The sequence below is a fragment of the Sinocyclocheilus rhinocerous genome, unplaced genomic scaffold (assembly GCF_001515625.1).
Source record: "Sinocyclocheilus rhinocerous isolate Xijiao unplaced genomic scaffold, SAMN03320098_v1.1 scaffold1935, whole genome shotgun sequence".
In the NCBI taxonomy this organism is placed as follows: Eukaryota; Metazoa; Chordata; class Actinopteri; order Cypriniformes; family Cyprinidae; genus Sinocyclocheilus; species Sinocyclocheilus rhinocerous.
The window spans coordinates 191,026-204,814 of record NW_015623718.1 but is presented as its reverse complement, the minus strand read 5'-3'; the positions used below and the strand labels follow the sequence as shown (position 1 = coordinate 204,814).

Here is a 13,789-nt window from a genome sequence, read left to right as displayed (position 1 = left end):
TCAGAAAGGCGGGGCATAGAGGAGAAACAATAATGCACAGTATGTGGAAAATAATGTGTTTTTTTTACTTTAAACCGCATAAACACATTTCATTACACCAAATACACAAAATAATGTTCTTTTTAGCAACATCATATGACCCCTTTAACTGGATCTTCCAGTGAAACAGCTTCTCTCTGGTGATGTAAGCAGAACCTTTCCAATCATTTAGTCTACTTAAACCCCACTTTTGGGAGCAACACCCACATATCATCCAATCAACAAGCAATGCATAGGAACAAATCTCCACCATTCAATAATCCGTTACATTCAAATGTACATCACAATACAAAAGAAAAGATCTGTCACTACTTCTGTTTCATTGCAACTTCGTAATTAAATCCTGCCATCTAACAATGACTGAAAAATACGAAAACTGAAGTAATTCTGTGTAATTTGTGTTTAAATTCGGAGTAAAATCTGTGTCATTTTTTGAGCTTTCTCATTTAAGTTGTCATTCTTTTGCAAAATCTTATTGATGCACTGGTCATTTTCGTCTTTGTAATAGTTTTGTTAACAATAATTAGTAGTTACTAAGTAGTTACCTAGCAGAAATTTTGGTTACACTTTATTTTAAGGTGTCCTTGTTACAGTGTAATTATACATTTAAGTACTGAGTTATATTAATTAACTACATGTACTTACTATAGGGTTAGGATTATTTAGGGTTAGGATTAGGGTTTGGATTAGGGTTACTTGCATGTAATTATGCATAATTAATTGTTATTATAATAGTAAGTACATGTAACGTGTAACAAGGACACCTTAAAATAAAGTGTTACCGAAATTTTTATATAAAGAAATTTACAGTACACTAGTTAAAACTTGCTTATTGGGCATCCTGAGTGTGTTGATTAAGGGCACAATGGTGACCAAATCGACCCTTGTGGGAACTTTTGGGTGTCCCTCACAGATCATTAACCACTAACGTATACTCTTTTCTCAATATAACTGGCAGCTGAGGGGGTCAGAACTTGGAATGCACATTATGCCAGTTACATTCCATTACAAATGTCAAACATTTTTTTGCTTGACCGGAACACAAGAATAATGTGACCGGTCAACATCTGCTGCTGTCACATGATCCAATTAGCAATGACCACGATTCAGTTTCCCACCACTGAGAACGGCATGAGATGTTAGTAGTCAAAGTTTGTCATTTCTGTGCCATTAGCATCATCAAAAGTAATTGCAAATATAATGGTTTTCCAAGCACGCCCCAAATTTCCATTGGCTGGAGAAAAAGATCCTGCACCAAAGCCAATGTTTCTATGTGAATGTAAGAGAAATTGCATTAAATTTGCATAGAAGTGAAACAGTCCACCGACCTGCAATGTGATCATAATGCAGTCCATACTGGATGTTCTAATGGCAGAGTGTAGCTCTGCTGACATTAGAGAGAACACATGGATCTAAAATAGCCCATGAGCACATGAGAACAGCTATGCACTGATGTCAGCGTGTACCATATTTCTCTTCAAATATATTTGCAATGTGGACACTAGATTAGTAGTACCTTAGACATAGTTTTCAGTATTTGGTTTGCATTAATGAAATGAAAGACTGTTACCTGGCTTTATCTGGTTCATTTATCTGGTCAGGCCAGTCCTCGGCATATGTTCCTCATCTAGTTCTTGTAGCATGATGCACACCCCAACGATTGCAATGTGTGTAGCTTTCTGCACAGGATGCAATTATATTATGGTTTTATGATTTATTTTTTTTATGTTATTAGGGATGACCTTATTATGCAACAAAGCTGGGAAGGAGTTATGTTGTTGTTTTCTGAAGTTTACTGTCATGTGTAACCTGTTGCAAGAGTAGAAATCTCCTCTGAACTGTTCAGAACTAACAGTCTGGTTCAGATTCTATTCATTTCCGGTTCACATTACTATCTTTAATGTGATTAAATGTGTAAAACAACAACTGTAATTTTGAGTTTCCCTTATTTATTTATTTTTATACAGTATGTTCCTCTGACCTACAGAAGTCAAAACCCAGTAGAAAGTAATTGTTGGAGATTTATTCTAGGTGTATGCTATTCCGAGTTTTCTGAAGTAAATTCAGATTAAAAATCATAAACTCTAGCTATTATAACAGTAGACTTTTAGTATAACTGTCCAAATTATAATTGTCCCATTTAAAAAAAAAAAAATTAAATAAATAAAACATTACCTATAAATGATTGACAAAAATGTAATTCCCGATTTGCTGCTTATATCCAGTTGAATCATCGAACAGAATCGAAATGAAGAGAGGGTGGGAGAAGGCGAGAGAGAGGTGTGAAAGTTATGCCCCTGAAGCCACAAGCAAATCATCAGCAGCATGGGGGAGTGAGTGAGAAAATCACACACTTGTGAACTTGTTGTATTCCTACGTAATTCACAACAAAATTGTGTTATGTTGTCGACAAGCTGGAAATGCTTCCACACTGATGAATTTAGGACTGTCGTTTTCTGCTATGATACGAGAGACAGATATAAGTTTGCCACCCAACTCATGATCTGAACCCATCACAATGTCATATTTAAAATATATATATATATATATAATTCATATAATGGGGTCAAATTCAACATGAAGACCACTTAAATTAAAGAGCTTCACACCACTTCTACAATTTCCATTATCCAATATTGGTGAATTCCAGAAGCTGAAAGTTTATCACATGGACCAATAGAAAACGGACCACACCTTTAAACTGTATTTTAGTATTGGTTTTACAATACTAGTGGTGCTTTTGTAACAATATTGTATATCTTAGTTAATTTGATTTTAGTTAATTTCATTTGTTTTAAGTTAATTTAGTTAATTTTAGTTATTTCAGTTAATATCCACCACATGTTTCCTTAATGGTGGACTCCAGTGTTTAGCGTAAGCTTTGTGCACAGAATGCATTATTAGAGGTAAAAAAAAAATCTGACTAATTTAAATAATAGACTTCAGACCTTCACATCGATGTTGAATTGAAGAGAATTTCTGAAGATATAACCACTTGCCTTAAGCATCCAATAGAGATGTGTTTGTCTGATGTTATTTATTTTTGGAATACATGCTGATTAAATGCAGGGACTTGTGGTTTATGTGGTTGAATTGACATCCACAAGATGCAAAGCATGTTAATAAGGTCAGTTAAAGAATGTTACTAGCAGATGAATAGTGTATTATACTTTACTTTTAAGACTGCATGATCTACTCCTCAAGAATTTCCTTTAAGAGTTAATCATGAGATTGAGTCACTGCTGAATTATAACTTTACTCTCAGATTTGTAGTTTAAGATCATTCTGGTCATAATTTCATGATGTTTCATACTCTATGGCATGCAGGTAATAACTGTTTTTTAGTAGAAAGATAAATCAGCTTTTGACTGATTCGAATGTTCATATAAAGTGTAAAAAAAGGAAGGTTTTTGGAAATAATGCTTTAAAAGATTTTCATCCAACAAGTTCACAGCAAACAGGACTTCTCCAACACGATCTCATGACAAAACAACTTATTTCACAAGGTGAAATAGATGAAGAATCATCTCTAAACTCACCCGTCAGTGGGGCTTAAGCAGATCATATGAAAATGTACAAATGAGATTGCACAGATTCATACGAATATGCCACCAATTCACCAAAACCTAAAGAAGAGTTTTAAAAAAAGTTAAGAATTGCTGTGATAGTGTTTTGGACTTATCTCTTTGTATGTATGAAATCACATGTATTAATCGAAAGTACTGAAATATCTTGACAAGTTTGATACTCCTGATATAAAAATGATATAACTTTAATATTATTGTGTAAATATATTTATATATCTGCGTTCTTCATGGTGTGCCATTACTTGATTACTTTAAATAAGTTGCATAATAAATCAATAGCACGTCTTGAAAACTTCCTGTCTCAAAGTGCTTTCTGGAAAAACTATGTCCAGTCTATTTTTGTCTGTCCTCTGGGACAAGAGCTTGACCCTTGATAAAGAGCCATCATCAGAAAAGACTTTAAGACATATCTTAGCAAATAAGAGACACAATGCAAACAAAAGACAACTTACACAACGCTGCCTGCATTTGAAAGAAAAAAATTAATGCCCAGATTCTGGTCTTTCATAGCTTTGTAGACTGTCTCAGATGTTTCTCCTAAAATTTTTGAGAGGATTTTTTTTGTGTGTGGATTGCATACTGTAGGTTAGATCATTTAGATGAATTTGATGAAAAATGTTTCACCTAGTAAAAAAGTAATATATTTAAAATACATTTATTTTATTCTAAGTATAGTTCAAATCTATTAACATATTGACTGACATATCGCTCGAGACTTACTGATATAAAAGTTTTGGGGTACTATTTTTGCACAATGCACATTTCTTAATATTAAGCCTGAAATGTGTTTTGATGTCACTATTGATGAGGATTGTATGATCTATAAATAATATCAGTCTTTAAATGCAAGATATTTAAAGTGTACCTGAAGTATACTAGTTCCACTTTAGCACAATCGAATATACTTCAGAATATCTTTAGTTGAACTTCAGCACTACTTCCGCACAATTGAAGTACAAAATTAGTTGTTCCAATTTAGCAAACTTTATACATAATAAATATACACAGTACACACACAGATATTATGTAAACAAAACTTTTATTTTGGAAGAGAGTAATCATTTGACAGCACTAATTATAATTAAACTTTACTTGGCATATTACTTGTGCACAATGCACATTTCTCGATATTAAGCTAAAATGTATTTTAATGTCACTTTTGATGATGATTGTATGATCTTTGAATAATATTGGTCTTTAAATGCAAAATATTTAAAGTGTACCTGAAGTATACTAGTTCCACTTTAGCACAATCGAATATACTTCAGAATATCTTTAGTTGAACTTCAGCACTACTTCCGCACAATTGAAGTACAAAATTAGTTGTTCCAATTTAGCAAACTTTAAGTATACCAGTTTAGTATACTAAAAGTACAATTGCAGGGTATTTATATTATAAGTACATAAATTTCTAAGTGTAATTGTAGTATACTTAGCATGACATAAATGTATTTAAAATACATTGTAGTATATTTATTTTTCACTAGGGTTCATACTGAGATCTCTGACTTTTGCAGACTTTGAGATACATGAGGGATTGCTGGAATTTATGGAAACTATATTTAATGCCATTGCTGTACAGGAAAAATAACTGAGCAAATGCAAAAATGATCCATGTATTAGTTACTCTTTGTTAAAGAGCATTTCAATCAGAAATGTCAGCATTGTTTGCATTGGAGGCGTCAGTTGTAGGAGACAGCATTGACACAAACAGTGACAACTCGGGTCATTGGTCTCATAAAACAGAGGAAATGGACTATTTCTTGATCTCAATGAAAGTTTTGTCAAGTCCATCTGCTGTGACTCATTGGCTCCTAGTTCATGGCTTCATCCCATTTGGCATACTTGTGTACTTCACTGGATATGACTAAGTAGTATGACAGTACTGTACGTCTTACCAACAGACCACCATGAAGCTAACTGTTTGCATTTTCATTTCAAGTGGTAGGGTCTAGCTGAAATCATTACCTTACATTTTATTATCCTTAAAATTCATTATCATTATCCCATCTTAATATGCAGAAACAACTATAAGTAAACCATTACTTTTAGGGCAGTACTGTCTGTTTGCCAAACCAAAGACAAAGTGTCCTGGGACCTTTTTGAAGACAGTCACCATTTTTGGTTGGTGACCCTAGTTGCACAGAGGTTCAAACTATAGTGTTAATTTTGTCAGCTATATTGTAATTTAGTCTTAGTCCTGTGTCAAATATCCTGTTTAGTTTTTTATCATATTTGGGAATTTAACCAGTGAATTTCCAAATATTTACTACCATGAATAAGTATACCTTGTACACAAATTCGGTCACTGGTAAGTTCCCTGGCTCACTGCACATTGGGACAGTGATTACTCAATTTCCGGTGACATGACTACGTACAGCGTCAATGGACAACATTGTAGAACGTCACCGCTGTAATTAATAAACAACAGGCAGGACCAATCTGTCACGTTTATGGTCTGTTTTTGTTTTGTTTTCCCTCTGTTCCTGCCTCCTGTTTCTGTATGCCCTTATTTGGTTTCCTTCCAGTTCCTGTCCTGGTTCTGTTTATTTGTCTCTGCTGTGTTCTATTAATTATCCTTGATTACTCCTCACCTGTTTCTGTTCTCCCTGATTGCGTTTCATGTGTTTAATAGCCCTGTGTTTCTAAGTTTGCCTGGTCCGGAATTATACGTCGAAGTTGTGCTTCATATGAGTCTCGCCCTGCCTTGTGTTTCCCTTTTGGATTGTTTATTAAAGACTGTAGTTTTGAGTTTATCCTCGTTTCCTCGTTCTTTGTGGAACGATTGTGTTTTGTGACACAATCTCTTTTTGATATTATTTTTATTCTCTTTAAACATATCATTCGGTTACATGTTCTTACAACATTTCAGCCGAATATCAGTTATAAATGTTAACTAGATGTGTGCATGTCCTGTCTAGCGCTGTGTGTTAATGCTGAAATATACTAATAAAACGGTTTGTCTTTTCAAATCTTCTATCGCGTATCATTATATTTATCGAGTTGGCTCGTGTGGTTTATGTTTCGCTCTTCAGAAATGTGATGTAATTTCCGGTAAGGGAGCATAGGGAACACCAATGCTCCCTAGTTTTTGCGGTGCATTGTGGGATTTTTCAGGGAGCGAACTTTCCAATACAATAGTTTATAATATACACGCATGTACAGTATGCACATACAGATACAATCAATATATATATAATATACACAGACAGTACTGAAAGCAGAATCGACAGATAGAATACGTATACATATAACATACATTACACATGGAAGTACACATTTCACAAGGAAGTTGGCTTCACGGAGATGTATACATAGTATACATAATGTGGATTTTCTCATTGTGCCCTGAAAATTGTTTCTGTTCTCCTTGGGGTAAAAAGCATCAAGCCCTGTTACACACATAACGTGGGAAGCTGTCAGAGGGGAATGTGGCCTGCGTAGGAGTACATGGCCAAGATTTTTAACCTCTGCACTTGGACTGAGCTATAATGACATCCTCGGTGGATTTCCAATTGTTTCTGTTAAACTTTAGATCTCAGTAAATCTCTTATATTTTGTCTCTAGCAAAAGAATAATCAAATGAACTCAAAGAGAGGCCTTCAGGGGTTTGATGGCATCAGTAGAGATGGAGGGGGTGGCTTCAGTACCGCCGTGCAGATGTTTTCCATTTGAGCTGGGAAACAAATCCTCATTGTTTGGGTCTAACCAGCCCAACAGGCTCATCGTCACAACTGAACATTTTTCTATTACCTGTTTTCATGCTCAACTCTTATCCCCAATTCTTTACAGATGCTACGGTCTGTCTGGAAATTAGCCTCCACGTGAGTGATATTTCAAGATGTTTGGGTCACAGTTTACGGATCCGTGATGAGGAACGTCTCTTGCTGCTGCCCTATTCCTGTATGTTACTCTGAGCTCTGGAATGTGTCGCATACTTGGTGTGAAATAGATCTGGCTTTAGTTTTCTCTCCAGATGAGAGGGGCGTGGAGTGTCGTGCCAGTCCGTAGGGCATGTAACCAGTGACGAACGCTCTGCCGGTGTAATTACAGCCCTGCCGTCACATGAGAAATTGCTTGCATAGATTCAGAGTTGACGTTGTTGTGATGCACATTAAAAAAACATTTGCGTTTATAAAGGACAGAACCGTGATGTTCAGCAAATAAATAAATTTTGATATGCTTTGTGATACATTTAAAAAAATCAAAAGGCCCAAAAAATCTAAAATATTTTGCTAACACACACACATATAACTTAAATATAAATTTAAGTTTATGTTTTATGGTATGTGTAACAAAGTTCGTAGTCACGGGAAGAAGGAGGCGGGAACCGGCGAACACTCAAAGAAAACTTTAATCATAAAATAACCACAAAATAGCGCGACAGCCCCTCACGGACGACTCTGACATGCACTGTGAGCTGTAAGGTCTTATATAGACAGGTGTGTGGCTTTCCTAATCTAGTCCAATCAGTATAATCAAACACAGCTTGACTCAAATGAAGGTGTAGAACCATCTCAAGGATGATCAGAATAAATGGACAGCACCTGAGTTAAATATATGAGTGTCACTGCAAAGGGTCTGAATACTTAGGACCGTGTGATATTTCAGTTTTTCTTTTTTTTTAATAAATCTGCAAAAATGTCAACAATTCTGTGTTTTTCTGTCAATATGGGGTGCTGTGTGTACATTAATGAGGAAAAAAAATTAACTTAAATGATTTGACGCTACAGCTGCAATATAACAAAGAGTGAAAAATTTAAGGGGGTCTGAATACTTTCCGTACCCACTGTATGTAATACTTTTAGGCCTTAAAATTGTCCAAGCTGAAAAGACAAAAAAAACATCACATTCAGAAAAGGCAGCTGTGTATAATCTGGTTTAACCAGAAGTGTGTTTGTTTTACAGTTAAGCCTTATATTTATAGTCTTGGCTGATAAAATTTCATTTGGAATTAAAAAATGATTATTCCAACATACCAGAGTTTATATTCCAGGTGCCAGAATGACAATCATCCTACAAAGTGTATATTTTGCAGATTATTGCGGTGACTTTCTTGGCCCGGATGAATGAAGTTGACAGAGACATAGTGAGCACTTCCAGTTGGCATGACTGTTCACAAGGGGCATGAGATCTGATGCCAAAATAATCTCTCTTCTTCTGCATTGTTGTTGTTTTTTCTGTGTGCTGTTCGTGTGCTATTTCAACAGGATGTCAGTATTCATCAATTCCTTAGTAAAACCACATTAATATACAAACACATATATACACAGTAATCAGTAGATGAGAGAGGAACATTAATGTTACACCATCACTTCCAGTACTGGATTTAATACAAAGCTTTTGACATAACTAAATTTCACCTTACAAAAATTACAAATTATCCCCATTTGAATTTCTTTATTGATAACATTTATATTAAAATAGTCTTTCTGAGACAAAGTTTCTCCATCTTGCACTTATAAATGATGGATCTCTTGCTGAAAGTTTCATGTCTGACTATTCATAAGAGGATTTGTAAAGATGTATATGCTTTTTAAATGAAAAACCTAATCGGTTTCTCTGGAGTAGAAGGTAATCAGGTCTTTCCCCTTATTTTCTCTTTCTCAACATGTCAAAATCAGGGATTATGTTTCCGTTTCAGTGCTCAGCTTTTAAAAGAAGACATAAGAAACCATTATCAGTTAGCTTTCCTGTGAAATCCACTGGCATCATTCACTGACTGATATGTAAGGGTCCATTTTTAGAGGCACATTTGTTCACATCTGGATAACATATCAGTTTTCCTTCTGTGGAGCTCACAGGAGAGCACATACTGACTGCAGCAGCACTCGGCGCTGGAATGCGCTCGTGAACTGTGTCAAAGCCAGCCAAGATATTTGAACACACACTCAAGAACCTCAGTAACTTACATATATGGCTCAGTTTCCCTCTATGGGCTTCTCTGGTCATGTAAAGTGAATAAGAATTATATCACCTGCAGAGACGGGCTGTCAAAAATTTGGTGAGTTTAGGGTATGATGTGATATGTTTATATTATACACAGTGTTGCAAAGTTGCTGACAAACATTTCTAAATGTGTTGTTCCAGTGGGTCATATTTTCAACCAAACTGTCACATTTTTCTGAAGAAAATGTGAATATTTAAATAACCTAAACAATTCTTTCTGCCCAGCTCACTATTGAAAATGGATGACTTCCTGTTTTTAGTCAGTTGTTGTTAGAAGTGAAACAGCTGCTTAAGTATTTAGCTATTCACTGCATGCACTACTAAGCTTGGGTGACCATTTGTCCTCTTTTTCCCAGACATGCCCTGTCCAGGATTTCTAAATTGCCTAAAAATATCTGGGTTTTGACTTTGTTTTCCAATTGTTTTCATACTTGCTGAAGGTAATGACTGAAAAGTTTGACCAATAACATGCAGGCATTGTGCATTATTGACTAATTGTGGCGAGCGAGAAGGTGGGACCTACAGAGAACGATCAAAACAATGCAAATATGCATACAAATAATGTATGAGGACTGCAGAGTGTCACGGTTATGTTCAGTTTAGTTCGGTTCCTGTCATGTCTGTTATGAGTTCTCTTTAGTTTCTATGGTTACTGATTCGTTATTCCTTGTCCAGCTGTTCCTGTTTAGTTCCCTCATTTACTATATGTACAGTGGTCAACATTTGAAGTGGATCAAAGAAGTTCATCAAAGTTGTCCTAAGACAAGAACGGGTATTGTTATGGTTTTAGGACATCTTTGATGAAAGGATTTGATCCACTTCAAATGTTGACTACTGTATATATACTCCCTATTCGGTTCTGTCCTTTGTCGGTTATTGTCTTGAGTAATCAACTCCTGCATTCTCAGTAAAGTCTATTTTGAAGTGTTTGCATTCCTTATTCCGTGACTACCGTTACACAGAGAGCATGTCAATAGGAACAAAGCCAAAACCCACTCAAATCGGCAAGCTGAAATTATTTGGCCCTATTGTCACAAAAAATGACTTATTTATCATTAAAAAATCGTTCAAATGTTACTCTCAGTGGTTTAACAAAAACAAATTCTAATATATTTTCAGGAAAAGCGGAAAAGACAAGCCGAGATAGAGGACAAAAGAAGACAACTCGATGATCTTGTTCTACAAATTCAACATTTCAAGGTAAAAAAAAAACTCTTCAAGTCACATCTGAAAGTTTGACCATGCACCATTACAGCAAACTGATAATTCAAATGTCAGCTCTCAATATGTTTTCCTATATGTTTACACAGGGCCGTTTCTAGGCATAGGCGAGCTAGGCGGTCGCCTAGGGCGCCACCAGCTGAAGGGGCGCCAATGAGCGCACGTTATATATATATAATTTGGGGTGGGGGGGGCAATAGGGATTTCGCCTAGGGTGTCAAATTGGTTAGAAACGGCCCTGTGTTTACATATCAATGCATCGTGTTCTCCAAAGTTGTTTTATAGGGTAATTCCACAAAAGAGTTTTGGTGTGGACCACTGAGAGCTTTTGAGTTCATTTGACATCAAGAGATTGGTTCTGATGTGTATCTGTGTGCTTGAAACTGAACGTGCAGAAATGAAGCTTCATTTGATGCCGTAACATTTGCATCTTTTTATTGCTCTGGCTAGTATAGCACATTTCTCATAACTTCTTGACTTAGAATAAGTTGCCTTTGGTGAGCAGTTTCGATTCATTGCATCTCCTGCAGCAGACAAATGCAAATGTCAACCAGTGTGTGTTTTGGTGGTACAGTAAATCCAAATCCTAAAGAGAATCCTAAAGAGAATCTTCACTCCTGAATCACTGCCTAGCTAACATCTAACGTTGCTATCTACATTGATGATGCACACATACTAGTTGGACCTAAATAATACAATGGGTAAAGGTAGGACAGTGGAATCAAATTTGGGTTTGGAAATTACTAGAAAGTAATCTTTGAATTTTTGTCCTGATGATAATATTTTTTCTCTCTGTGCGAGTCCGCATCAGGGGAACATGTCTGAATCAATTCTGGCAACACAAGAGTGTGTTATCAGATAGCCAGGGGTTTGCCTCATTTACGCAGAATTACTCTGTGGTGTTATCACCCAAATTTTATGGCAGTTAGTTTATACAAAAAACACAGCCTTTGGTTTAAAGTCACTCATGAAAGAGATTTTGTCTAGGCCACTGGAGAGAAGGACGTGAGGGAAAAGAAACACTTATTCTCAATGACTGCAAAAGATTTGATAACGCTGTAGTACTGTGAGACTTTTGTAAAGACCGCCGAGAGACTAAAAGATAACAGTGAACACTTATGTTTCATGAAGAACTGCACACAACAGCTAACAACAGCACTGACGTTAGCTATAGCTAATCATATGCACAAATGTGTATCGTAATGAAAAGGAAGTGAGTGTTTTTTTTCAAAGAGCTAAATTCAAAGTGAGGACTTGACTGAAAAAGAGGAGCATATCCGGGAAGATGTTTGTGTAGTAGTGGGTGTAATCAGCTTCTGAAGCAAGTTCTAATCGGAAAGTACAGCTGCAATGCCTGTGATACATGTCTAGATTTTTGAGGGCCAACAGAAAGATTTGTATCTCAGTTTATTTTTTCATACATGGAAAAAATATGATGTGAAATTGTAAACATAAAGTAAATAAAAGTATGCTGTGCAGATACTAAACAAAACTCAATTATTTGCCACTTTTAAAGGGGTCATGAACTGCATTTTTTTATTATTCTATAATGTTCTCTGAGGTTTACTTATAATGTTAGTGTGGATTTTACATTTAAAAAGATCATAATTTAGAAGCAATAGGCTATTTTCTATCCTGTTTTTGAGCCTCTCTTCAGAACGGTCAGTTTTTATAGGTGGGGCACATTCAAGACTCGCAAGTAAACGCCCACTGCTATGATTGGCTGACAGTTTCGCTTATTAAAATAACAGATGGACGCTGCTCTGACGTACTTTGAAAACAACATGGGTCATTTGGGTTAAAAACGTATAAATACTCAGTATATATCAAACGGTTTGGAAAAGACAATGCAATAGTGGTAAAGGCGCATTTACTCACACTTATGTGTGCGACATTACTGTTGGATCCAATATAGTCAGACTCAGTCTTTTACTTTCAGTCTCTCTGAAAAGCCTGCGTCAAACTGTCGTCTTTAAAAATGAATACGTAGCAAAGTAAAGCAAACAAACAAACAGTGTTTCATTGACGCGATCTGGAGCTCTTTGCTAATTTTACCCCGTGTTTACACCAGACGTGAGTGGCTAGTATTTTCTCTCCTCCTACTACGATTTGCGTATCAGTGGGCGGGGCTAAAGAGGCAGTGATGTAGAAGCAGACATTGATCTTCTCCTGTAGTGTTTAGCCACACTATTATGTCATAAAGTGGCACATTCCAAAACAAGTCGTTTTCTGAGCTTGGTTGCAATAAAAGCTGTTTTAAACGAACGAGAAAGTTTTGAAACTTACAGGATGTTTTTATTGTACAATGACCTGTTATATGTCAAAAGATCAAGGGGAATTTGATTCTCAGTTCATGACCCCTTTAAATAAAGCACAACAGACAGGTTCCAGAACTAAAAATCTTATTCATTGTCTCAATCAACATCTGTAAATAGCAGATTGTTTCTCCATCATCTTACATTTGATTATGACATTTGCTATGTTTAATGGGATTGTGATTCTTTCCTTTTATGTACACAATCTTGTATCTTTGTCTTTTTTGTTTAATTTGTAAATTATTTTTTTTTTTTTTGCTTTAAATCAAGAGTTTTAATCTGTTTTAATTTAGCTGATTGGTTTGGTTCGTGACTTTTTTTTTTTTAAATAAATTGAAAATGAATGGAAAAAATACCTATGAATCCTGATAGTAGCTTTAATGTAATTGTATAATATACAAGCAACCAACCATTACTGCAAAATAATCCCACAGGGTGCTCAAAATAAGGCTTTGTGTCTCCCAGAAGAGGTTTATTTTGCAATAATGACCGGCAGACCATACATGATCAAATGAAATGAAACTAACAGAGCTATGTATGGAAGTGGTGCCTTAGACAATATTATACAGTTTAGTGGTCACTATATATTTGATGGCAGAATGCCATAATTGGCCAATTACAATCAAGTATCCCAGAGAGCCATGCAATAAAACATAAAACTGTTTTTTTACTAGAACT

General features: G+C 35.7%; 1 protein-coding gene across 2 annotated transcripts in view; it reads left to right on the top strand.

Annotated features, from left to right (window-relative positions):
• The window catches only part of LOC107732273 (paralemmin-2-like), a 105,921-nt gene that overhangs the window by 14,842 nt on the left and 77,290 nt on the right, over nt 1–13,789 (top strand). Inside the window, exons 1-2 of one of the 2 annotated variants that reach the window (XM_016543582.1) lie at nt 11,641–11,644; nt 12,110–12,121. Coding sequence is in view for 1 of the 2 variants with exons in the window: in XM_016543811.1 (XP_016399297.1) it covers nt 10,695–10,775 (81 nt within the window). In the remaining variant the exon portion in view is untranslated. Of the gene's footprint in view, nt 1–10,694; nt 10,776–11,640; nt 11,645–12,109; nt 12,122–13,789 lie in introns of those variants that run through there. The other variant, XM_016543811.1, reaches the window with a different exon arrangement.